This window comes from Ailuropoda melanoleuca, chromosome 1 (assembly GCF_002007445.2).
Source record: "Ailuropoda melanoleuca isolate Jingjing chromosome 1, ASM200744v2, whole genome shotgun sequence".
Lineage (NCBI taxonomy): Eukaryota > Metazoa > Chordata > Mammalia > Carnivora > Ursidae > Ailuropoda > Ailuropoda melanoleuca.
Genome location: NC_048218.1, coordinates 103,596,786 through 103,623,931, shown reverse-complemented (window position 1 = coordinate 103,623,931; position 27,146 = coordinate 103,596,786). Strand labels below are relative to the sequence as shown.

Genomic DNA, 27,146 nt, shown 5'->3' with positions numbered 1-27,146 from the left:
TAAATCAAATAGTTGAAGGAAATAGTTTATAAGGTTATCTGGCAGTCCCTAAAAATAATTGCATGATACAGTATGCATTTTCTTGAGTTGACTCTAGAGCTTTTATGTTTTATTGTAAATAAATGGGGAAAAGATGAGTATGCTCATCATTTAAGATTTCATTCTGTATATGTGGAAATGCAAAAACTGCAATCTGACTGATTAACTCAACTATATTCCTGTAAATCTATTTCCTACTGTTATGCTAGAATTTCTAGATTCTGGATCTGCATTCTGCCATAAAGCAAGTAAATTTATAAATTCCATCTGTGCATCTCTGATCTTAGTTGGTGATCCTTAGTTTTATATTGGGCCTGGGAACTTTCTAAAGGGTGAAACAGTATTTAGCTCATACAAACCTGGGCTACTCAAGAAGTACCACTAAGATGCAGCCATTTGAGATTATGACTGGTTTCCTCGGACCTCTTTTATTTCTTATCCTCTGATATGAGACCACCAGATTTTGCATCCTTTGTCTGATTGTAATAATTTTGATCACTTTAGGACCTGAGGTCCTCTTAATGTAAATCAGCAACCTTTAATAATTACTAGTGTCCTGTTTGAGAGTTGCACTTGTCTTTTGGTGGAAGGAAAACTTAAGTACATGTATGCATCATTTTTGCAAAAAGAAAAAACACATTTTGAACTATAAGATGATTCTTGATTACTCTAGCATAACTTTATAAGGCTGGTTCTGGTAATTAGATACTGGCAAGTTTTGCAAGAAATTCCCTTCATAAAAGCAACAGAATGTCCCTTTTAAAATAAAACTGGGAGTCTTAAACTGAAGCGAAGTGAATAGGAGTGATTTTATATCTTTTTGAAAGATACTAGAGTGCAGAGGGTTGAGCTATGTTCTGTTTCATTTTGGGTTTGAAATTTTAAAGTAATAGCTTACGATCTGGAGTTGAACTGTACTTTGCAACACCGTAAGCACAAACTATACAAAAGAATAAAATACTTTTATAAAGTTCACCGTTTCTAGGAGCAAACAAGTTACATTTTAGATATGAAGAACTTCTTTAACAAAACCAAATGTATTATTCTTATATTTATAGATTATTTATGATAGTGCTTTTAGGGACCAGGAATTATACTGCACACACTTGGCTCCCTTGAAAATCCCTGTAAGTGTTAAACCTCATCCAGCCCAGTCCCTGACACATGAACTAAAAGCCTTGGAATTCTAATACAGATTAATTCCTTGTTAATAGGGGACTTTAAAATTGCAAGGGTTAAGTTCTGAAATACATTTTGAAATCAGTAGGGAAAAAAAGGATTTTATGTATAATTCCATGTATTCAACTTGGTAGTTTATAAGTTTTTTATTTGATTTGTGCGAAATTACAGTATTGCGGTCTTATGCTAACTATACCAATTCTGTGATCAGTAACTTAAATTTTAGAAGTTGATGATATTAATAAACTTCTAATTGTAAAACTTACTATTTTCCTTGCTGACCTACCCTGTTACTGTTGCTAAAACAAGCATAGAAGGGAGTTAACTAAGCATTCCTATTTGCTGTGTCCACAACAAAATCTGTCTGTCTCCTTGATCTTTCTCTGCTATGTGCTATTTACTTACTGGTAACACCCACTTGGCCAGTAAAGAACCTTTGCATGGTCATCACAATGAAAGGGTAAGCTCTTAAATAGTGAGAATGCCAGTGACTGTTCCCTCTCACATTTTACAGAAACCAGTGATTTGCGAGTATGTGTGCCACAAAATATGTCAGGAGTGTATTAGAATCTCCCATGACTAAGTTATTTGAGAAGGAGTTCAGGAAATTTGTATTCTTTATGCAAATGGATGTCCTTTATTTTGGCTCTGTTGCTTCTGAGCAGAAGGAAGGATTTGTGAATACTCTTTATGTGAAACATAGCACTTCTCACATGACTGGAAAATATGTTTAGGCCATACTTACAGGAATTTCTCTTTGTTACAGTTTTTTTTTTTCTTTCTGGGGGCTCCTGGGTGGCTCAGTCAGTTAAGTGTCTGCTTTCAGCTCAGGTCACAATCTCAGGGTCCTGGGATCAAGCCTGGCATGCTCCTACCTTTTCCTCTGCTGCTCCCCCTGCTTGTTCTCTCTCTCTCTCTCTCTCTCTCTCTCAAATAAATAAATAAAATACTTTTAAAAAATTTATTTTTCTTTTTGTATTGAGATTTTTTTAACTGTCCTTTCTCATTTGACATATAGCCATAGAGTTTGGGTGACCTTCTTTGCTTGAAATTTTTACCAGCACTGAATAGTCAGGGAAGAATGGCAGGGTTAGAGGCCCAAGGGTGATTTTGCTTGCAGTAATGTGTATGCTTTCAGAATCTTGCTTGTACCTTGTGATCTTCACAGCTCCTGCAGCTGATTAGGGCGTAGAGAGGGCAAATGGCACAAAATACTCTAAATAATTTCCTGCTGCGGTTGGTCTTTGGTTTCTGACTGTCACCTGGCTTTACTCTTTCATTTCCAGGCATTGAGAGAATAAAAATAAGCACAGGAGAAACAGTAGATTTGCCTTCTGAGATAATAAAAGAAAGACATCCTTGAATGGGGGTAAAATATGTGAAACAGAAGGCACTTTGCTTGCTTACTTTCTGACGTTTCGATTGTCCAAATGCTGCCACACATCAGAAGCATTGTATAAAATGTTCTGCAATTAATTTGTTACCAAAAAATAATTTAGGCTGTCTTAACTATTGATAAAATTGAATCTGTCAGAGAAACTTGGCTTCATAGAATCCTCTCCCCTAGAAAAAGTTACTGATTTAAAGCCCTATTGAAAAGTTTTGTGATCATAGTTAATGAAATGGAGACAATAAAAAAAGTATCTCCTAATACGTTTTCTGTAGGAAGTCTTTTTTTTTCTTTGAGAAATTTGCTTAAAAAAACTCTCAGGAAGTGATGAATTCTCTAGATGGTTAGTTTGCATACATTCAGATCTCTAGTCTTGAGAACTTCTTAGTCATCTCTGGATTCTCATAATCCATCAAAGTGTATATTCTTAATTTGTTCATTTATCTTTATCTTTATTAACTGGGGAAAAAGACAAGGCTAAGTTGAGAAAATTTTGAATAAAACCCTTTTTTAAGGAGTTTGTAATTTTAAAAGTTGATCTGTAAATTGAGCTAATTGTATTTTTTACTGGTGGTTATTAGAGGATGTATTTTATGATAATTATAATTAGTATTTCATTTACATGTAAATGAGTTCTGAGTTATTTGAGGTTACTTGAAAGCAATTATTATAAAGTAATTTTATCATTTACATACAATTGATTTTATAATCAAATAGAAAAATTATGTAAACAAATATTTTTTAGCCCTCTTCCAGTGTTGTCAAATTCTATATTCACAAAATGGAATTAATCAGTATGGTGCCCTAAGTACATGGCAAACAATTTTTATTGTCTACTTTGAGGTAAGATAGAAACTTCACAGTTTAAAGAATATTTCACTTAACAAATGAAATGTTTACTCATCTTCATAGAAGTCAGTAACTGCATAATTTAAGGCAGTTTAAGGTATGATACACATTTTTAAAAAATCTGTTGTGTGCTTTCTATCTGAGCCCTTCTTGTAGAAATTTAGGTTTCACTTCCTCTTTAGGCCATGGTTGAGAAGTATTTCTCACTTAAGTTACCTTCTAGGAGCCTTAGGACATGTGACTAAACTTGGCTAAAAGTTAAGGCTGTATGACGTTTCTGATGTCTTCAGAGTGCAAAATTTAATCCCATGCCTCTGTAAATAGATAGCAGTGAGATCTTCTGATCTCATAAGTGTAATTTTTATTTATGAAAGATCTTAGGCTTATCCACATCTTACTAGAAAGTTCTTCTGTGTTCTTTCCTTTGATCTGGTAGTTTTTCAATAAAAACAAACAAAAAGCCCAACGTAACAAAATTTAGCAGGTTCTTTTCCTCAAGTGAATATTATAATTTGCTTTTAGTGTGGATAGGGCAGAGGGGACTTAAGTGTATGGTATTTTTTAGGGTTTAGAAAGCACTTAGGTATACTCAAATGTGTCTTAGTACAAAGGTTATTGAGGATAAACTATGTTACGTGTTTGTTTAGTTCCCCACATGCTTTTGGAGAATATAGAACTACAAAAGCTTAAAAATGGTATTCTTTCATGTAGGAAATCTGCCTTCCTTTTTTTCTCCTCTTATTTATCCTCTCATTTCTGTTTCACAGTGTTCATTTCTAGAATGACTTTAAGACCACAGTTAGATGTCTCACAATTTGTAAATCAGACATGATCTTTAACACACAGATCAGTGTGAATCTAGACAGCATCCACTCACTAACTTGCTGCCTTCTCATTCACCTGTTTCCAAGATGTCTCAGGAGGCACCAAGGGAGCAGCACAGGCAGTCAGATTTTTGCCTTGAAATGCTCACTGTTTTAAGAATTGATTCCTAGAAACTCATTGTATCTTAAAATGAAGAATATTTTTACCTACCCAAAAATCATTTGAGGTATTTAGAACCAGAAACTAAATCCATGATCCAAGTTTGATGTTAATTGTTTTACAGAGTGAGCTGAGCCTCAGGAATCCTGTCTTGGTTTGGTTAGGGTGTCCTTAGAGGTAGACAGATTTAATTGTCAACATTTGATTCTTAGCCTACCCATAACTACTAAGGGTCATATACATAATAATGTAAACTTCTAATTTTGATTTGTAGGCATGTCTGTGTCTGTAGTTACTTCTGTATTTTTACAAAGGGGGAAATCAAGTTGGTACTAAGACCCACGTCCTAGTGTAGAAGTTAAGTACAGAATTTTAACCTCTGCTAAATATTGAAAGATATTGCCTTTTATGTAAGAATTTTACAGAAAATTTTTTATTGTCCCAGTAACTCTGTGCTGTTTGAGTCAGATTAGCAAAAATCTTAATTAGTAAGAGAATAAATGACAGTTTACTATGCTTCTGAAGCATAAAGTTAGAATATGTAGTCCTCTAAAGTTTAATAACTACACTGCTCTCACAAAATATGTTGGTATTGTATATGCCATGGCTCTGATTCTCATCACCTTGTAACATATTTGAAGGGATATATAAGCTGCTAGATATTCCAGCATTGCTAAATGAGTTCTGGAAACATCAAAGCCAGGTATCAAAAGCCAGCTATATTTTGTGTGCCTGTGAAATTTCTTTAGCAGCAGCAAACATGTCCCATCTGTCATGCCTGTCTCAAGTCCATAGCAGAAGAGCCTAAATACTCTCTACTTTATTTGATCTTTATCCTTCTATTGTTATGACCCTCAGTTTTGGGAGAAATTTTCACTCTAGATCACAGTAATAAAATAAGAGGACCTATTAATTGTGTCTAGTTAGCTGATTAGGGCAGGTGTTAATTAGTTTAGGTCACAGGTTTATCCTTGTAGAAACCAGTTAACTCCTAGAGGATGGAAGCCAAATTTCCGAAATCTAGCCCATCTGGTTAAAACTGTACAGAGTAGGGTCCAGAAAATTTATATTTAATTGACCGCTGCTTAAATGTGAGTTCTGTATTTTAGTTGCATCATCTTCCTACTTAAATGTGTTCCACCTCCTACAATTCCTATCTCATGTAATAGCACCTTATCCAGTCATCCAGATCAGAAACATGGGACACATCCTACTCTACATTCCCTTCAGCCTCACATGTAATCCTATTTTATGTAATTAGATTTTAACTCTTAAATACCTCTCAAAAACACCCTACTGTTGCCTCCTTAGTTCTCTATCATCATTTGTCTCATGCAATTCTAATAGCTACAGATGGCTAAGCATAAGAATAAGTATTAATAATAATTAACATGCTAATAAATATTTAGCAAGTAAGTGCCTGTCTCCACCCTTCCCCTCACCATTCCCCACCCTCTCCTACCAAAGATAAACAAATCAGTCCTCTGTACCACCACTGTTGGAGTAGGTTTTTAAAAGGCAAGTCTGAACTTTGTTGAAAATACACCAGTGATTCCTACTGCCCGCAGAATCAAGTCCTGACCTCTTAACCCAGCATACAAAGCTTTTCATTTCCAGTCCAGTCTTATCTCTTATCATCCCCCTCACACACCCGTACACCCTGACCTCCCATATGAACTGTATGTACTGCATGCTCTTGGGTCTCTCGTGCCTTGTTTGGTTGGCTTCTGTACATGTCAGTCACTCTGCATGTGATGTCCTGCCTCCCATTGTTTGCTTGGTGGCCAGCCAGACTTGGCTCTCATTTCATCTACTCTAGGATACCTCCCATGAACACTTTTCCTCACCCCTTTTTCAGCAGAGGTAGGCCCTCTGCCTCTGAACTGTTCCCAGAGCACCTTTGTGCCACATTTCACACCATTGGGTTTGCTTGTATCCCCTTTCCTTACTGACTCTGGCCTTTTTCATCTTATCCCTAGCACACAGCCCAGTGCTTAATAAATGTGTCTACTTAAGATTTTTTTGTTTTTCACATTTCTTTCTTGGATTCAAACAACTTAAAAATACAGAGAAACTGTTAGGTTACATTCCTTACTGAGCTCCCAAATGCATAATCCCAAGAACTGTTTACCTGACAAAGAAAGCATGTTCTTACTAATTTCTGTTTCATTCAACTTTTTAAAAAAATAGTTTTGGTTTTCATTATAGCTCTGTTTATTATTTACATCATGGGCCCTGTTTACTTTCTTTTGTATTTGAAATATACATAGAAAAAATGATGGTTGTGGGACATTCTTTCTGACTTAGTGTGGGTGTTGGTGCTCTTTGCATGGATAATAAATATTGGAAAATGTCTTACTTGGTATGTCAAGATATTTATTGAGTAGGAGGAGGAGAATCATTGTTATAAAGCATCTGAATTATGAGAATGGGTGTTCTTTTCAGAATTTAGATTAGTTTTGTGTCTAGATTCTTATGTTGGTATGTGTGATGGTGTGTTTGTTGGTGAAGCATGTGGAAACAATTAATATTTCAGCAATTCTAGTTCATTCTTCCTTTCGTAGCATAAATCATCAATCTGTTTATAGGATTTTTTTTCCTGATTCATCATGATAGGGTTTTATCTTGGGTAAGTCAGTACTGATTGATTTAACCACATTATATATTTGGTCAAATCTAAATCCTGCACCATGGCTATCTCCCATACTCTCTCTTTTCTGGCTATCCTTTGGTGGGGATGTCCTCAGGCCAGATAGGGTTCTCATCTACCAGGATTATTGCCTGCTGCTTTTACAGAGCCTCCCTCTACCCCCGAATCTCTAGCATTGTCTGTCTTTCTCAGTCTTCACACATCCTCTATGTACTGCTTCGACCCTTTATCACCATCTGTTCAATACTCTAAATTCGTACTCTTAAATTTGAGGCTCTGAGACCCTGGGCTTATTTCCTCGGTTCATGGCCAGACATCTCTCATGTTGCCTATTTTATCTTGGTTCACATTTCCTTACCTGTTTTGTACCCCTGTTTATAAGATTTCCTTTTCCAGCTATTTGCACTGCTCCTGTCCCTCTCTCTCCCTACCCTTCTTCCAAGAAGCAAAATGCTTAAAGAACTCTTTTTCTTACTCTTTCACATAACCCTTTCTTTACTGGTATTATTTCCTATTATTTAAACTGTACTTAAAATTCTTTCTCTTAGAAAGCTATCTTGAGTTGACACAGTAACTTTTCCTGACCTTTATCCATTCCTAGACACCAGTAACCACCTCCTGTCCCGTAATGCTGCTTGCCTACTCTTTATCCTCTCATTCCCAGGGCGTACTTGCCACTAATGAGTTTAGATAGGCAGATGTACGGACTCTGGTTTTGTGTTTTGTCAGTTATTTCTCTCTTGAAGCCCCTGGAAGCCAGGAACTACATCTGTTTAATTCTTTGTGTATTGCCTAATACAGCCTACCATCACCATTACCACACATACATGACTCATAGCTGATTTCTCATAATAGGAAACAATGGTTTGATAAAGAAGAGTGGTGTATGTTGAACATTTGGCATCTGTATTGCATGCATTTTTTACTGATGCAGATGGAGGAGAAAAGAAACTCTTGGCTTTGGATTTTTTAAGCATTCCCTGTTTAAGGGAGAGCAGGTGGTAAAATTAATCTTATAAAAAGATAATTTAATGTTTTTCAGATTTGTTGTTTTGTCTCTGCAAAGTCTAGAAAAGCATATTGAAAATCAAATAGAGCTAAAACAGTACTTTGATACATCAATCCAAAGAACAGTTGATTGTAGTAAATTAGGATTTGTCATAGAAATTTCATAATGCCCAATGGACTGAAATGCACAGAGGATGTGGCAAAAGCTGCAGTTTTAGATGTCTTTCTCATGCAAATCATTATCTATGAAGTCTTAATAATACAGGCTTACACAGAAATTGCTAGAGTGATGTCCAGAATAAAATCTTGTACTTTAACAGCAAAAAGCATTGGCTGTTTATAATGCATATTAACATAATAACTGCTGTTCTAAGAATTCCTTAAAGAAAATACTGAGGATTTAACTCATAATTGGGAACAGTTACTGGGAAATGAACTTAAAGCAAGAAAATCTGTTTAGAACTGGAAATTACGTCAAGAGGGCGAAACAGGTTAGTATCTCTCAGCTCAATATCAGATTCTCCTAAAATTAAGTGAAAATTGCTTAAAGCAACTTGATGTGAAGTTTAGTTTAGGTATAGGAGTTCTGGTTTTCAGTGTTTTTTCTTCTTTTTTAAAGGATTTTCCAGAAACACTTTTCTTTTGAATTAGATACCCTTATTTTACATAAATCATTTTAAATAAAGAGGTGTCCAAATGTGACTTTAAACTACATTTTATTGTCTTATTTCCATTTCATACTTAATTAAAAGTATATGTTCCTTTTAAGATCATATCCTACTAGTAGTACTCTTCCTTTTTTCAATTCTTTTTCTGTTTTCTTTTTTTTTCCTTTTTTGTCAATACTCATTCTAAGCAGGAAATTAGGGTTTGGGGAAGCTCTTGAGGAATATTTAAAGGAACATACTGCTTTTTATAAGTTACGTGCTTCATGGCACCATTAGTTGGATATATGACTTGATGACTTGTGTTTTTTTTTTTCCAAATAGAATCTGTTTCAAAAATTATGAACATTAGGATGGAGGGTGAGAAATAGATGTTCTTTCCCTGACATTTGCCAGGGGTGTTTATTGAGAGATGTTAATAGGTATTCATGGAATAAAAGGAAGAGAGCATTGTCACAGCTTTAGAAGGATACCTTATAGCCCTCATCATGGTACTTCAATATTTACCTTAGCATATTAAAGGGACTGAGGAGTGGCTGCAGTAAATAAATTGTTTAACTTTGTGTAAACAAGTTTTTTTCAAATGTTTGACCACAGAATGCTTTTTACACAGAATTCCTATTAACAGTCCTTGAAACAAGTGTTCCAAGAGCAGAATTTAGAAAGTGTTGTACTAACCAACAAAACTCATAGGTCAAAATTAATACCCTTTTCAAAATCCTAATTTAAAGCCGGGAAATAAGTTAATTATTGGGAATATTTGTTCAAACACCTGGATTTCACATGAACCAGTCATTGTGAGTGCCACTAGATATGGAGTATCCTGTGTATTATAGACATCCATTTAGAAATCTGTTGTGGAAAGAGTAGAAAGATGAAGGAATGTGTTTGGAAACTTAGTCACTCTGCTGATACCTATGATGTTACTTTATGATGTGTTTTATTTTTCATGTGTTCTTAGGGACATTTTGAATCATACACAAAAAGAACAGTACAATGAACATTTTTCCAGTTACTTAAAATAATGGTTCAGATGTTTCAAACACTAGTTGAAGTTCCATTAAAAAAGAAAGATAGGTTTTAATTGGACCACCCATTATAATTTCTTAAATGATATTGATTCATATAGTGGGATTTTACCCCAGTAGAATTGAGATATTTATGAAGTGTTGATTCAGCAGCAGCAGACCAGATAACAAAATGACAAAAACATTCTCATAGCTAAACTTCATAATAATCCAAACTATTTTTTCTCTTCATGTTTTGCCAACTACTCCCCCTCTGGCCCCCGGGGTAAAGATAATATTGATATTAGGTAGAATAGCAATACTGGTCTCATCTGGATTTTTTTTTTCATTTTTTCCTTTTTTTCCCCTTTCATCAGGCAGTATTATGTATTCTGTGTTGATTCCGGTAAACTGACGCCTCTAAAAAAAAGGCAATCTTCAAGAAAAGTTTCTTTTGTTTCTCTGCCTGCTTTCCATGTCAGCTTCATCTTAAAACTGACTCCCTGATTGGCTGAAACCGAGGGTGGGATTATATTGATTGGTTTAGGTCTGTGATACTGTGGGATAGCATCAGTCAGTCCTACCATAACTCCGTGGCCTGGAACCTTCGGTCTTGTTAAGAAAAGGCGTGTAGGAAATGGAGAAACAACCGGTAAAGTTCTTTTACTCCAGATAAGACAAGTTTTGAAAATTCTACAGCATGCTCTAATACATATTTTTAATGTCTTATGAGCTGTTTAGATATTTTTATTTTGCAAATGTATTAACAGTTCTTTTTTTTGGGGGGTGGGTCTTTTTAGAGGACAAGAATTTTGGGCAGATTTGAATGCCATGAATGTGTATGAAACAACTGAATTTGACCAACTGCGAAGGCTGTCCGCACCACCCTCTAGCAATGTAAACTCTATTTATCACACAGTCTGGAAGTTCTTCTGTAGGGACCACTTTGGATGGAGAGAGTATCCTGAGGTATTTATAGGTTCTTTTTCTAAAAAGTGAATTTAAATTTTTCTTGTCTTTCATTGTCCTTTCCTCCTAATCCTTTACAGCAGTGACTAGACAGAACAACAAATCAAAGAGCTTACTGATGTAACATTGAGTCTTGTTGATATAATTAACATTATTCTCAATTTTTCTGAGGATGTATTTCTTTCCATTAAATCTGGAATCCATATATACCACTGTTATCAGAGAGGTAAAATGCTTTCCCCAGTATCTTATACTGTAGAGACCAAGTATTTACATTGTAAGTACTCTGACTCAGTGCCCCTTTGAAATAATTTTAAGGAGATGAGCACCGGTGTAATTCTGGCTATTTATGGCTCCTGGGCTCATGTTCATTGGATCATGTGTTACACTTAGCATTTCGGAAGTCTAATGGGAAACAAGCACTCTTAAGCCCCTGGAAGAAATACTTGAAAATGTTTATTGAGCTGTGGTCAGGCAAATCAGTCATTTAAAATTCTGTCATACGTGTACATGTATCCTTAGTCTGAGATGGTAAGAATAGCTCATAAATCACAAAGTAAGGTTTTAAAATGATGGTGGGTTGACTTTGCCTCTGAATGAGAATTCTGAGTCAAGTTTTAAAACAATGAAATGGACTTTAGAGATTAATTTCACATTCCAAAGATCTGACTTCTTTGATTTGATTAAATTCATTTCCAGTGTTACAAAAAGGGAGAGCTGATTTATTTACCCTTAGGTTTTCTTTAAAGGCAATAGCAAAAGAAAAAACTACCTAGTATGTTAATTGCTTAATAATACACAATGGAATTAAGATTTCTGAGACTCTTTTAAGTAATCACTAGTATCTAATACCTTCCAAGGAGAATAAGAGGCTGTTTAAAATGTATTCTCAGAATACTTGGGCTGTCCCTGTGTTTTTCCTCTGAAAGATTTCTTGGATTTGAAACTTAACTGGTTTTTTTGAACTGTATACACTACCATCTTTAATCCTCTTCTGAAAATTCCCTTAAGAAATAGAAACAAAAAAAATCTCTGGGACGTTGTTAAGGCCTCAAAATAGAATCTGGGCCTCGCATGTTTCATAAGGTAGAAATCCATGCTTTTCTGAAGAAGAAGCATCTTTCTATTCTGTTTCTTTGCCCTCATATGCCCCCTCCCTAAAAGTCCTGTGTGTGAAGGGAATTAATTTGATTCTCTGTACTTTATTGAAACCTTTCTGATGTTAACAGCAAGGTTAACTGTTTTTGCCTTTAGTTATTATAGTAACATTTTTCATATTTCATAGTGATTGCTTTTTTCTAACTTCTTTTTCCTTTACCTTCTATTTTCTACTCCAGTCTGTTATTCGACTGATTGAAGAAGCCAACTCTCGAGGTCTGAAAGAGGTCCGATTCATGATGTGGAACAACCACTACATCCTTCACAACTCATTCTTCAGGAGAGAAGTAAAAAGGAGACCCCTCTTCCGTTCCTGTTTTACACTGCTTCCGTATTTACAGTAAGTGTTAATGGAAAGCCTTATCTTTACTTTCATTTACAATGTACAACTGAATGCCAAAAAGTAAAATATTTTAAATTAAGAGATTAATATGGTTAGTCTAGAATGTGAAGTTTTGAGTTATTCTATGGGTTTAATTCTTCAAAGAGTAGAGTTCAGATAAGCTTACAATTAACCTAACTAAAAGAGTGATTAGCCAATGGATTTTTTTGAACTGAAAAACAAGTAGAAGTAACGATTTTGTACCACAAAAAGTAATTATATTTGGAATGAGGCAGTTTGCATTTGCTTCCTTTGTGGAATATTGAGTTTCCTGATGATAACCGTCCATGTAATGGGACTACTTCCAGTACAGGTAAACTGCGAGGGCAAGTAGGGAGAGTTCTTCAAGGTGGCATTCTCCAATTCTTCCTTGAGTGAATTTTCATGGGAAGAATTCTTTTCAAAGAATTTGCATTCTCATTTCCTAAATAAGGCCCACCTTCCTGTAATATTCCACTAAAATTACCTATCATATTCCTAGGTTGAGACTGAATTCAATCTTCTGAATTGTAGGTGAGCTCTTCTTCCATTTTCCCAAGTGCCATTTCTTCTTCCCCTGCATAGCCCACCAGCACATCTCCATTGATGCCAAAAAGGTGGAGCATGTTACCAAGAGCATTGCCATCTTTGAAAGTTAGTAACTCTAGGGAAATCATTATGTACTCTTATCAGATACACCATATTTAGAGCCTGATTTTTAAAATAATGCTAGGTTTACTTGGTTTTATGGACTGGGGAGGTCTAGAGTAATATTGTTTTTTCTCTTCTACTGATCTTAGAGATGCTGTTTTATCTTCTTACTGGTTTTTTTTTTTTTTAATTTCAGTTTCAAACTGTGTTTTTCCCAGATCATTATGACAGAATTTTAATGATTCTAATTATGAGATTGCAAAGGGAACATTAAAAACAAAGTACAAATGAATAAAAATCCCTGAAATGCTCAGTATCCAAAAGCAATTTTTAGTAAGACTGATTTTAGAAATATATGTTGGCTTTGGGTAAATGTGTGTTTTCTTCCTAGTCCAAGTGTGAAAATTTTTACCTTGCAGGGTTTTGTTTTTTTTTTTATTAGAAACTAATAAAAAGGCCATTTCTGTGATTTCACTAGCACAGCTGGAGATAGTGTCAGCGTCCAGTAGTTAGGAACATATTGTCCTCCTAGTGAGACGGTGGAACTCATTAGTGAGACCAGCAGCTTGGCATGCTGAGCCAATCAAGCAAGATGTAGCTTCTGGGTGAGAGTAAGAATGCTCATTCGAGTGCTGCATTGTCCAGGGAGTTTTACAGAATGGTGAACATTGATTTGTTTCAATCCTAAGGCAAGTAATTATGGAATAACCCCTCCCCCCTCTTTTTAGACTTAAGCTTATTTTGTAAAAGTATGAACTATGAAAATAATATAAGCAGAAGTAGAATTAATGCCACAAATTTGGCACCTTACTATTTGTAACATAGGCTTACAAGAGAACAAAGAAAGTCACTCTTTTATCTCTTCCTTTCTCTTTCTGAAAGTTCCTGTTTTAGTCTTCTTGTCTGAAAGAGTGATAAGCAGGTATAAAGTAAGAGCTTAGCAAATCAAAAAGATTATGCAGACACTTCAGTGAGAAAAGAGCAAAGAAGCAAGCAGCAAGTTCACCAGGGTGGAATGGGTAAATGCAGCCTTTCCGTTCCTGTCGGCCCTAGAGTCTGGGGCTATGAGGCACTCAGACTGGCCTAGTGGGAAGAAAGTAGAGGGATTAGTTTCAAAAAGCAGACTGCAAAAACAGATTCCAGAGAGACCATGATTTTAATCTTAGCCAGGAAGAAAGTTTTGTTTTTAAGTGTTAGTAAATGCAGAAGGTCAGATTAAAACATAAGTGTCAGAAAGGCCACAGTTATCAGGAAATCAGAGATGCCTAGGAATTGGGAATGCCAGAATAAGGGAGGTGAGGAGAGGGGGCTGGTTTACTTAATCTATGAATTTCCTGCAAATATGACTCCTCATAAATGAGTTTCCCTGGTGTTTTTAATTCCAGTTTCATTGAGCTATAACTCACATATAACTCTGTCAGTTTAAGTTTAAGGTGTACAGCATAATGATTTGACATATGTATATATTGCAGAATGATTACCACAATCGAGGTTAGGTAACATCCATCACTCATAGTTACAAAGAAAATATTTTTTCCTTGTGCTTGCTGCTTTTTAATGAGGCTGATAAAAAGGAGCTTATTCTTTAATATTCTTGGAATACTTGAGCTGAGGCTGCATAAGCAAACAAATCTCAGATTTAGAGGTTTAGGAGTTCATTTCAGCTGAAAGGACATCTATCCTGTGCAGTCACCCTATGGTCATGGGAAAGCCTGATAGAGTTTCTTTGACTTCTCCCAAAAAGGATGATATGAATTAATTTTTACTTCATCACTGAAAGTGGGTTAAGAAACATCTTTTGCAATGGCAAGGGGAGGGAAGGAGAGTGTAAAAGATGACCTTGAATTCTGAAAATCCATTCTTCAGAGGTCCTTGAGTACAAGTTCCATACCCTTCAACTTTGCCTCTCTGAAGAAGGCTGGCAACAGCACTGTGAAGCACACGGTATGTCATTGAAATGCCCATGAGCTGAATACAAACTCAACATCCTCAGAAAATAAAGCCACATTTGTAACTGTGCTTCGAGTATATGTTTCTGACTCGTGGCAACTGGAGTGTAAAAGTCCATCAGACAGTTGTCTATATGCATTTTTATGTTTTAGCCCAATTAGGATGTTGGCTTATTAAAAGTAAGCATCTGTAGATAGGAGTGGATGATAATTATGAATATAAAATTTAATTTAATGTTTTAGGATGGATAGGATTTACTTACACAGGCTCATCTTCAAGTATGTATGAGTCTTCTTTGGTCATCAGTGCCAGGATTTCAGTACGCCTGTGACAGCAGCCTAAAACCTATTTGGGGCAGGGTGTTTGGGAGAATCTTACCTTCTTCCCCCAACTCAGAAACCTCTTTTGGTAACTTCAATCCCTAATAATACTGGAAAATCTGGTAGGTTGGTACTTACTCTTTCTTGCAGAGCAGGAATAGCGGGAACAGCTAAAAATAAGGAGCTTATACTCTGTGTTTCCTGCCATTCTCCAGAATAGTGATGGCTTTTGAAGGAGTTACCTTTCAGAATCTGATTAAAGCAGTGGGGCCTCTCTTCAGAAGAATGTGCCAGGGAATGAAGGCTCTGGAGAAATCTGTCAGAGCTTTATGAAAACACTCCAGAGGACAAGAACTATTATGCCTCTGCCAGGAAGGTTAGAGAAGCCAGTGCCCTTTCAAATTGACCCCTGAAGTTAAAAGCATGTGGGGGATTCTGTAAGTCCTGGCTCCTCCTAGAACTCCTATCTGTGTCTCCCAAGGGACCTTGAGGCATGCTAAATCGTAGGCGCAACCACTTGAAGGGGGCAGGTGTTAGAGAAGGCAGTTGTGCTTTTTAGCTTCTTATCAGGCCATCTCTTAAAAGTCAAAATACTGTGTGAGGTGGCAGTGGTGGTAATGGGAGTCAGGCATACCTTCGTTGCAACCCTGGTATACATCCATCACTTTCAAGCCTTAAGGGGAAAATGTATATATATATATGTATATGTGTATATGAATTGGGAAGTATATAGTAGTGGAAAGAGTATACGTCTAGAAACTGTGTAGATAGGCCTGGATTCAAATCCTGTCCCTGTTCTTTGCTACTATGCTAGCAGTTTCTTTATTTGAAAAGTACAGATAACCAAGCCATCTTGCAGGGTTGTTACGACAATTAGTGATACTGTGTGTAAAATGCCTGTCCATAGTATGTGCTTACTATAAGGTAGCTATGATTATGAGGAGGTAAATGGTAAAATATGCTCTTGGAGATTAGATGAACGTTCACTCACAGTTGTAACCACTGTGTCACAAAGCTCTTTTGAAAATTTTAGTTTCCTAATCCATTTGGCAGACTTGTTGTTTCCTTGTGACCACTCTATGCTGAAGAGTGTTACAGTACCCTGGCCCTGAATCTGGGTCTCAGGGCTAGGATTTCCTTTCTCTCTTAATTCTTCCTTTTTGCTCTGTTTTGAAAATGGCCAAGAAATGTAATTTAAATTTAAGCATTTAATTGGGCAGGAATAATTATTCGGCTGCTACTTACCGAAACTCACCTGTGAAAGTATAACAGACCTGAATTTAAAGGTTCAAGGATCAACATTCTGGTGTCTAAAGCTTAAAGTAATTAGCTCTATCTTAGGCACACCTAAAGTTATAAAATTTGAATACAATTGATGACTTTGCTGTTACATATGATATTGAAAAACGAAGCAAATGCCAAATGTCAGCTTTCAGTGCCTACTCCGATGATTTTTGTTTGTGTTTATACAAAAAGTATAAGCTTTTTAATTTTTTAAAAAAGATTTATTTTAGAGAGAAAGAGAGCTGCGTGTATGCGTGCAGGGGCAGGGGACAGAGGGAGAGAATCTTCAGGCAGACTGCCCCCTGAGCGTGGAGCCCGACGTAGGGCTTGATTCCACAACCTATGAGATCACAATCTGAGCCTAAACCAGGAATTGGACACTTAACCACCTGAGCCACCCAGGCGCCTCTAAGCTTTTTTATTTTTAATATTTTATGTCATCTTCCTGTAAGCCCCCTCTTTCCTGCCTGCCTTATTTTGTCTCCACATCAATCTGCTCCCCCCACCTACATAGCCTTTAGTAAATTTTCTGCTTAGTACAGCAAAGTTTGAAGACTACATATAAATTGTCATTGTTCTCTTGAGACAGTTTCTTTAACTATATTGGCAAAAGAGGAGTCTAGGGTTCAAAGTAAAGATATTTATAAATTGGCTCTTGCTTGCTTGCTTGCCTTGCAGCAGTACATCCCAGAGTTTTCTCCACAAAGAGGAGGCCAGGAAGAAGCTAATAAAGGTTATCTGTGTACAGGCAGTGTTACTTTAAGATTTTTTTTAATACATAGCATTTTCTATATTGTTTTTTAAACAAGCACTTAAGCTGTACAAATTACAATTTTAGATACTGCATTAGAGCACTATAATGTGAGGTGTACCTAAATGTTTTACATTGACATTCCTCCTCTCCCTCTAGGACACTTGGTGGTGTTCCCACACAGGCTCCTCCACCTCTTGAAGCGACCTCGTCGTCACAAATCATCTGCCCCGATGGGGTCACCGCAGCAAACTTTTACCCTGAAACTTGGGTTTATATGCATCCATCTCAGGACTTCATCCAAGTGCCTGTCTCTGTAGAGGACAAAAGTTATCGAATCATTTATAATCTTTTTCATAAGACTGTGCCTGAGTTTAAATATAGAATTTTGCAAATATTGAGAGTCCAAAACCAGTTTCTTTGGGAGAAATATAAAAGGTGAGTCCACAGTATGAAAAGTTTAAGAGTTTTTCTTAATGTAGTTAATGACAAATGCAGAACATAATAGTAAAGACTTTCACAAAACCTAATATGTTTGTAGTTTTTCATGTATTAACTCACATATACTCTTCATAACAGACCGTGAGTTCATTAACTTGCCACAGGTCATACAGCTAGTAAGATATGTGTTGGAGTTTGAACCCTAGCAGTCTAACACCAGAGGCTTTGCTCTTGATCTCTTTCCTATGCTGCCTCTCAAGTCAACAAACAAATGGAGTACAAAAAGAATACATGCAGGTTTGAGTAATCTCAGAATTAAGGGACACTCAGGTTGGTGGAATTAGACAAAGAAGTTGTCCTGTGAAAGTGAGTTTGTGAACTAGATTGGTAATGGAAGAGAGAGCAAGTGAACAGGTGTTGGGGGAAGAAAAAAGGGGGCGGGGCTTTTCTTGCCTGCAATGGAAAAGATAAGTTTAAACTTCTAATATGATCTTTGATGGCATTTTGCCCTTGAAAGCTACTTTAACATTTCCTCTTCATTGAAACTGTAAAGAAAAGTTTATGACTACATCTTGCCTATTAAATTGATCTATACCTTCCTTCTGAATTCCCTGTCCACTCTTTGCATTAGGAAAAAGGAATATATGAACAGGAAAATGTTTGGCCGTGACAGGATAATAAATGAGAGACATTTATTTCATGGAACATCCCAGGATGTGGTAGATGGAATCTGCAAGCACAACTTTGACCCTCGAGTCTGTGGAAAGCATGCTACAATGTTTGGACAAGGCAGTTATTTTGCAAAGAAGGCAAGCTACTCTCATAACTTTTCTAAGAAGTCCTCCAAAGGAGTCCATTTCATGTTTCTGGCCAAAGTGCTAACTGGCAGATACACGATGGGCAGTCATGGCATGAGAAGGCCCCCTCCTGTCAATCCGGGCAGTGTCACCAGCGACCTGTATGACTCTTGTGTGGATAATTTCTTTGAGCCTCAGATTTTTGTCATTTTTAATGATGATCAGAGTTACCCTTATTTTGTTATCCAATATGAAGAAGTCAGTAACACTGTTTCCATTTGAAAAATCTTGGTACTGCTAAATTATTTGATATGAACTCAATCCAGCATTTGTAGCAAGTTTTGGATGGGCGGGACAGAGTGGAAACAGCATTGGACATTAATAGGGCACTTTTAAGACCCATTTTTTAAGTGCTAGAAAGTGGAATTTTTTTTTAAAGAAAACACAAGTTTTAAAATGACCACTTATTCTTTAATTATTTACTAATTGTTGTTAGTGTACTCAGTGTGGAAAAGACTACCGATTGCATACTCTTCTTTTCACACTTGTACATATAGGCAGCAATGGTATTAGAAGCATTTTTAAAAAGAAACTGAACAGCCTAACTAATTAAATGTGACTTAAGCCTGGTAGAAGTTTGGCCAAATGAAATGGAGGCTGTGAGCAGAGTGAGGATAAAACTGACTGGAGCTAGTACTACCATACTTACTCCCTGTCCAAAGCGTCACTTACAGTGTAGGATAAGTTCATGAAATTCTGGTGGGTGGAAAGAAATTTTTATTTCTGTCAGCAGAACTGAAATGTATCACCCAGTCAGAGAGCATCAATGACTTTAACTGTTCTGCAGAGTTTGCCTGAAGATTCAGAGGAAGTAAAAAAAAAAAAAAGAACCATTTGAAAAATTTTTGTCACCAGCAAAATTTTTCACTAACTGGTTTTATGAAACATGACTCTTGTGTTGTTAAACTTCAGCCTTAGAAAACTCAGTCTCTTCCATTATCATCTACCCCAATCTGAAGGAGTTGGGCAGCTAATGTGGTTAAATCCAGTGTTGAGGATTAGTAGTATTACTTTATTTTAGAGTTCCAGACGTAGGCCCTGACTGAAGGTTTTAGAGAAAGGAAGTACATCTGTAACTGAATTGGTAGGGTTTATCACTGTGCTTTGCACAAAGTACACTCTCAAAAGTATTTGTTGGCTTGGAGATATTGTTAAAGGTGGTTATCCCACCCCTATGCCTGCTCTGCCAGATGCAGCTGGGTTCCCTGGCTGACTCTCTATTGTACACTACTTAATGGAAACACAAACTTGGAAATTGTGCCACTGGCCCAGCTGGAGCAATGTTCGGTGTATGTGCTAATGCCTCAGTTCGGAGAGGTAGCAGCTAGGTATACTTTGCCTTAAGCAAAGCAAATACCTGGATTTACAGAAGTGGAAGTGGTTGTTCGCAAAAGAATTCACTGTGGAATTCTTTCAGATACCAAGCTCTCCTAGTATGTTTGTGGTTATTTCATTTACACAAAACTTTTCAGGAACTGTGTTGTTTAAAGCAAGATATATCTATCCTGATGTCTCAGTGAATCAGTCTGTTCAAGCACTTATCAGGGCTTCCACACAATTATTTATTTTGCCCTAGTTGATCTTGTTGTTTGCTGCCATTGGCATGAAACAGCCAACCGTGGCTGTTAACGGTTGTTCTTTCATTCGATTATAACTTGTAAACCAGTGATTCCCAATCTTTTTCAAGTTAAGACACCTTACCATTGCTTATTTGATTTTATGAAACTTGTTCCTTTTTTTCTCCTTAAAGGAAAATAAAGCTTTATGACATATTTATTTTTTTAATAAAACTAAGCAAAAATAAAAGTTCCGGTAATTCTTTAAAACTTCTGTTGTTTTGGTTCCATTTAAGATAACTGAATTCAGCACATAGTGAATGATCTATCTGTAAATGCTGGTTGATCAGTTGAATGAATGTGTGATTGAGTGACTGAATGAACAGACCCAATCAGAACCTGCTGCTTAAACTTTTGTGCTCTAGGAATCAGCAGAAACTGTGTTAGGTCGCAGTCTAAGTCACGAGACAAGACTGAATATTTTATTTTGCAGGTAAATATTTGAGGAAAAGGGACAAGTTGTATATCAGCAAACAGCTATAGTGAAAAATGTGAGCAGGTTGTCCCCAGCAACAGGTGCTGAAGGAAATATGAAAAGGAATTGTAGAAATCTCGTCAGCTGTCAAGCACCTTAGCTTTCAGCCAACTTAAAGTGATCTGATTGGTAAATGTGAGCATCTCTGTCTGACAGTACTTTCCCCACAGTGTAATAATTTTTAAATTCCTGTATAGTATTTTATGTTGTTTTAACTAAGCAAGAGCTATGGAGTCAGTCTAAATTTTGTAATGGTTCCATGGCTTTAAAACATACCGAAAAGCATTCAGTAAATCTTTCTCCCTACTGACACAACTGTAATTTACACCATTTCAGAAAGCTGGAATTTAGTCTTAATTTAAACTGTGGTTAAGATTGCCAGGGAGAGGCTGCAAACTCCTTGAGATATTCCAGTGTCATACAGTCCTATAGACAGGAAGGTTTTTTTTATATGCAAAGTTTATAAATATTGGATCCTTCGTAATTGTAAATTCTAAAACCCAACTCCGTGCTTTTTGCAACAAACCTGTTTATTTTAGTAAATGATTATTTAGATATTAAAGAGAATCATGAGGGCCTGAAATACTGATCTTTAAAGAGGAATTTTTATTATCATAGGTCTGAAAATGACTGAAAAAGAAATGTATTCAGCAGCCAAACAGTGCTATACGGTCAGTTTAAATCAGAGGGGTTTTTCTTCCTTCTTTTAAGGAAGGTAAGATGAACCACAAAATGTTCCTAATTTTCCTTACTTGGGATCAAATAATCAAAATGTATTTAGAAAATTCTGTATGACACTTCTAAAATCTAATCCATATTGCTTATGTTGTTACTATTGTGCGTGTGTGTGTGTGCACGCGTACACGCATGCTTAAATAACTTAAGCTCTTCCATTACACTATATTTTTTGAAAAATCACTTAACCTTTCATATGGTTAGTGCTCTCATATTTGAAATAGAAGCTTGTTTTTTTTTTTTGTGGAGTTCTTTTTTTTTTTTTTTGAAAGACTACAAAATAAGAATGATCTAACTTTGAGATCCTATAATGCAAAAATATTTTATAAAGTCCTATACAAACTGATAGTGTTTGATCTACAAACTAAAAGCCAGATACAGGGGTGCCTGGGTGGCTCAGTCAGTTAAATGTCTGCCTTTGGCCCAGGTCGTGATCGAGTGAGTCTGCTTCTCCCTTTCCCCCTGCCTCTCCGCACTCCCGTCCCAGCTTGTGCTCTCTCTCAAATAAAATCTTTAAAAAAGGAAAATGTATCTGTCTTTTGTTTAAAAAAAGATTTTGTTTATTTGAGAGAGAGAGAGGGAAAGAGCGGGGGGAGGGGCAAGGGGAGAGGGAGAAGCAGACTCCCCGCTGAACAGGGAGCCCAAAGTGGGGCTCCTCGTGGGGCTCGGTCCCAGGATCCTGGGATCATGACCTGAGCTGAAGGCAGATGCTTAACTGACTGAGCCACTCAGGTGCTGCAGATATATTTTCTTTAGAGAAGACAGTGTTGGGTTTTAAAACATGACATATCCAGTTTATTGGTTTTAGGTACTCTTACTGCAGGCAAGTTAAAGAAATGAAAGAGTACTTTTTACCTTTTGCTAACTTTTCTCATAAGTCATCATGATAGAAAACTTTGCTATTGAAAGGTTTCATCAGCATTGTTAGTTGGTCTTACTTGATATGTTATTGTTTAACTCAGTGTATCTTCTGGGAGCCTGTCAGATGGAGCTCTTTTAAAGCTTAAATCTTACATGAGTGGAAGTGTTTGTGTGTTAGAAGCGTCCCATAGACACTTTACTAAATTTTCCAAGCTAGAGCAGAAGTGTCCAACCACTCTGAGAATATCAGAATTTCATGGATTTAATTGCCCTTAAGCACCTAATGATTAATAAAAGGAAAAATGATCAAAAGCTTCTATGAATTCAGTGGTCTTTTAATGATTAAAATTTTGTGTTACTTATCACAGCCATATCTGCATTCGATATGTAGGATATATTTAGTCTACAGACAACATTTGGTGCTCAAATGGATTAATGGGCTCTTTACAATAACTCCCATATGCTGCTAGAGTTTATAGCCAACAGGCTGGAAGCCGCTGGGCTAAACTATTTCTATATTCAAGTTTTATAACTGTATATATCTCCTTAATTGTATCCAATCTTTAAAACGCCTTAATTAAGTCAGACCACTAAGGGGCTTAAACTAGTGTTCAAGAGCCTCTAACCCTTCTAATACCTAGCAAGTTTTAGGTGCCAAATTATCATTTGGCAGGCCTTCTGTTTAAATGCATCAGCTGCCCTTCGCAGTGTTTCACAGTACAGTAAGGACTGTGTCTAATATATGTGAGTGGCAAACATACACTAAACAGATGCTTCTCAATTACATGATAATGAGAGACACTTCAATGCCCATCAGTTTATAAATCGGTTTTTGAGCAGCAGTGATGGATTTGGGGCATTAACCCATACTTTTCTGATGAAGGCCCTACTTTAAGGGCTGTAATTCATAGTATCTTCATCAAGAATTTACATCCTAGGGGCGCCTGGGTGGCACAGCAGTTAAGCGTCTGCCTTCGGCTCAGGGCATGATCCCGGCGTTATGGGATCGAGCCCCACATCAGGCTCCTCCGCTATGAGCCTGCTTCTTCCTCTCCCACTCCCTCTGCTTGTGTTCCCTCTCTCGCTGGCTATCTCTATCTCTGTTGAATAAATAAATAAAATCTTTAAAAAAAAAAAAAGAATTTACATCCTAATTTCTAAGCTGAGTGCAATAAAATGTCCCACTTAAAAGAGTAGCAACCGTAAATCTGATTCCTATTGGGTCCCAAGGATCTAAGCTAACTGAACCCAGTAACTACAGCTTTAGTTCCAACCACTCATTAATGCAGCTTCTTCCTTTTTTACTTTCTTCCTTTTCTTTTTTCATTTCTCTTTTTTTTCTTTCCTTTCCTTTCTTCTCTTTCTTTCTTTGAGAGAGACGGAGAGCAGCAGGGAGAGGGAGAAGCAGGCTCCCTGCTGAGCAGGGAGCCCACCACGGCTCGACCCCAGGACCCTGGGATCATGACCTGAGCAAAGGCAGCCGCTTAACTGACTGAGCCACCCAGGCGCCCCAATGTAGCTTATTTCTAAATGCACCACGTGGTTTACATTTTTCTAAAAATACAAGTTTGTAATCTTTTATAGTTAACTTGTAGGCATATACAAATCAGTGCTAGATAGGAGTGGGAATGCAGATTTTGTGAATCATTGTTACTCAATTTTGTGATGAATTACTGTCATTTATCAGAAAGCAATGGCTTAGTCACAAGCCTGAGAAAGTTATACAATCTTAGTATGTGGCTTGTGGACTAATTGAGATTTAAAAACATAAAGCAGTTAGCCCAGTGCCTAGCTCATGGTATACAATAAAATTTTAGCCAGTGGTAGTAATAATATAGAAGTAGTAGTATGGTAGGCCAAATCATGACCCCTAGGAACCTGTGAATATGTTATGTTATATAAGAGAAGAGGCTTTGCAGTTGTGATTCAGTTAAGGGTTTTGAGATGGGGAGATTATTGTAGGGAACCCAATATAATCACAAGGCTTATTGTAAGAGGGAAGCAGGAGATCAGAGAGAGATCGGAGGATGCTATGCTGCTCGCTTTGAAGATGAAGGATGAGGCCATAAGCCAAGAAATGCTGGTGGTCTCTAGAAGCCAGAAAAGGTAAGGAAACCGTCTCCCCTAGAGCCTCCAGAAGTACTGCAGCACTGCTGACATACTGATTTTAGGACTTCAACCCTCAGAACTGTAAGATAATGAATTTGTGTTGTTGTAAGCCACCAGGTTTGTGGTAATTTGTAATAGCAATAAGAAGGTAATGTAAGTAATAAATACTTAAAGAATTATCAAGAACCTCATATAAATTAGCAGTTGAAAAAGAGCACTACAAATACAAATTCCCATGCTTGGGGTGCCTGGGTGGCTCAGTTGGTTAAACGTCTGCCTTCGGCTCAGGTCACCATCCCAGGGGCCTGGGATGGAGCCTCATGTCTGGCTCCCTGCTCAGCGGGGAGTCTGCTTCTCCCTCTCCCTCTGCCTGCTGCTCCCCTTGCTTGCGCTCTCTCTCTGTCAGATAAATAAATAAAATCTTAAAAAAAAGTGGGGGGGGGATTCTCATGCTTGTCAGAAATTTTACAAGGTTTGTTTGAAATTCCAAGAGAGTAAACCACCAGTGGCTTTCTGAGAGTGTATATACACATGCTAAAGACAAACCTCATTTAAAATAAGGCTTCTTCTAAGGGGCATTTACTGAATAAAGACAAGCACTATAGTCAGTCAGATAGCCCAGTCCTCGTGAAAGACAGGGAGAAAGCAAACTGCTTTGAGAATTTGTGAAAAAGAGGGATGGCAAATTTTAGTACCAAGACTGTCTAAGAGTGGGTTTTACAGATTCAAGCCCCCTTTGGGTGATCTTTTGTTCTTACATGGGAAAGAGTACACAGCTATTTAGAAAACATTTGTTGACTAGCTTCTAGAACCCTGGGAATTCCTCTTTGAAAGGGCACTGTGCTCCATGATCTAAAATAGTTTCCTTTGCCTTAGCAAGGTACAGGTTTTTTTTCAGCCCCTTTTTGGTAAGGAATACCAGAAACCCTTGTCTTTGTAAAGACTTCGATAAAGTCTCAAATCTTATTAAGAATAACTCTACTCCTAAATGTGTTATTTTCCTGTATTCAGGAACTTCTTACCAAAAGGCTACATTGAGCTTTGCTTTGAAGGAAGGGACATCCACTTAGTTAGCTTTGCTTTGCTTTTCTCTGTTGTACCTTCTTCCAAAGTCTTGTGGAATGAGGGTAATCAGATTGTTTTGGTAAAAACGCATGAGAGTGTCTTAGATCATAATGAATATAATGAATTCTTTATCATAACAAATCCAGAACAGGTTATTTCAACACTGATTAATTCAGAAGTGCAACATTTCCAAAGATTCTGTGTCATTCCCTTGGTTCTCCCCTCATGGTTACAAGATGACTGCTCTAGCCTCAAATACTACATTTTTTTAAAAGATTTTATTTATTTATTTGACAGAGACACAGCAAGAGAGAACACAAGCAGGGGGAATGGGAGAGGGAGAAGTCCTCCTGCTGAGCAGGGAGCCCGATGCAGGGCTCAATCCCAGGACCCCAGGATCATGACCTGAGCCGCAGGCAGACGCTTCACGACTGAGACACCCAGGCACCCCTCAAATACTACATCTTATTTGCAACATCCAAAAGTAGAAAGGGATAAGCTTCATCTAGTGCCTTTTTTTTTTTTTTAATTTCAAAAGTTGGAAAAATCTTACAAAAGCACCCCAGTGGTCTGCCATTTTTGTATTGTCCTGGGTTGTATCTTGTGTCCATGCCTAAACCAATCCCTGGCAAGGAAGACAGAATCACTATGAATGATTTGGACTAATCAACATTCACACCTCAGGGCAAGTGAGTGATCCATTAAGCAAGTTGTCACCCATCCCTGAACAAGATTGGGATTTTGTTAGGAAGAAGGAAGGTGGCTGTTGGGGAGAAAGACCAACAATTATCTGTCACACATACTGTTTTTTAACATTACATTGAGGAATTGCCTTAAACGGCACTCCTTAGGAAAGTTTTCCAGTCTATTTCACAAAGACTCTAGGTATCCATTTCCTTAAAGACCAAACGGTTATGGAAGGAAAAATATTGTTCCAGAAAGCCTATAAACTGACTTAGAGCTGGATTTACTACTGTCTGATCTTGAAACTTCCAGATTCTAAATGGAGCTATTTTTAAAGAGAAGCTTTGGCCTTCCTAATAGACTGACATTCAGAAGGCTTTTGCAACATGGGGGGCAGGAACAAAAACTCTTACATTACTTAGGTTGGAATCCTACCATCATTATCTCCATGTGGGGTAACTTGAGCAGGTTAGCATCTCTAAGATTCCATTTCCTTATAATAAATAACCTCGTGGTCTATATAAGGACTAAAGGAGAATTCATGTAGAACGCATCGCACAATACTAATGCTGACTTCTTTTTACTTAAGTCCAAGGACTCAAATGAGGCCAAATTGAAAATCTGTATTTGCGAGTAGGGATAAACCCCTGCAAAGTTAAAGCATACATTTTTCTTCGGGTTTAGACTCAAACTCCTACTTCCTAGTTAAAAAAAAATTATTTTAATATATATTTTATTTGGTGTCATATATGTAATCAGTATAAAAAATTGATGAGATAATTTACATTCTTTTCAAAACTAGTCTTCAAAATCTGATGTATATTGTACTTTTTCTTTTCTTTTTTCTTCTTTTTTATTTTTTCATGTGTGGGCTGTCTTTTTTCCAAGGTTATCTCACATTATTCTCTTAATTTTCTTTCTTCTTTTTTTCTAAAGTAAACTCTGCTTCCAATGTGGGGCTTGAATTCACAACCCTGAGATGAAGAGTCGTGTTCTCTACTGACAGGCAGCCAGGCGCCTGCCCCTCTCTTAATTTTCTTAATTCTCTATTTTATTTATTTATGTTTAATTTAAATTCAATTAATTAA

The 27,146-nt window shown here is 37.0% G+C and overlaps 1 protein-coding gene across 2 annotated transcripts in view; it reads left to right on the top strand.

The window, feature by feature from the left end:
- TIPARP (TCDD inducible poly(ADP-ribose) polymerase) overlaps positions 1-20,230 on the top strand; it is a 29,453-nt gene extending 9,223 nt beyond the window's left edge. For both annotated transcript variants that reach the window (XM_002922432.4, XM_034664006.1), the window contains 4 exons: positions 10,572-10,740; positions 12,078-12,238; positions 17,375-17,653; positions 18,288-20,230. In XM_002922432.4, coding sequence (XP_002922478.1) covers positions 10,572-10,740; positions 12,078-12,238; positions 17,375-17,653; positions 18,288-18,735 — 1,057 coding nt within the window. In that variant the 3' untranslated portion in view covers positions 18,736-20,230. The remainder of the gene's footprint in view (positions 1-10,571; positions 10,741-12,077; positions 12,239-17,374; positions 17,654-18,287) is intronic.
- Positions 20,231-27,146: the final 6,916 nt, after the last annotated feature.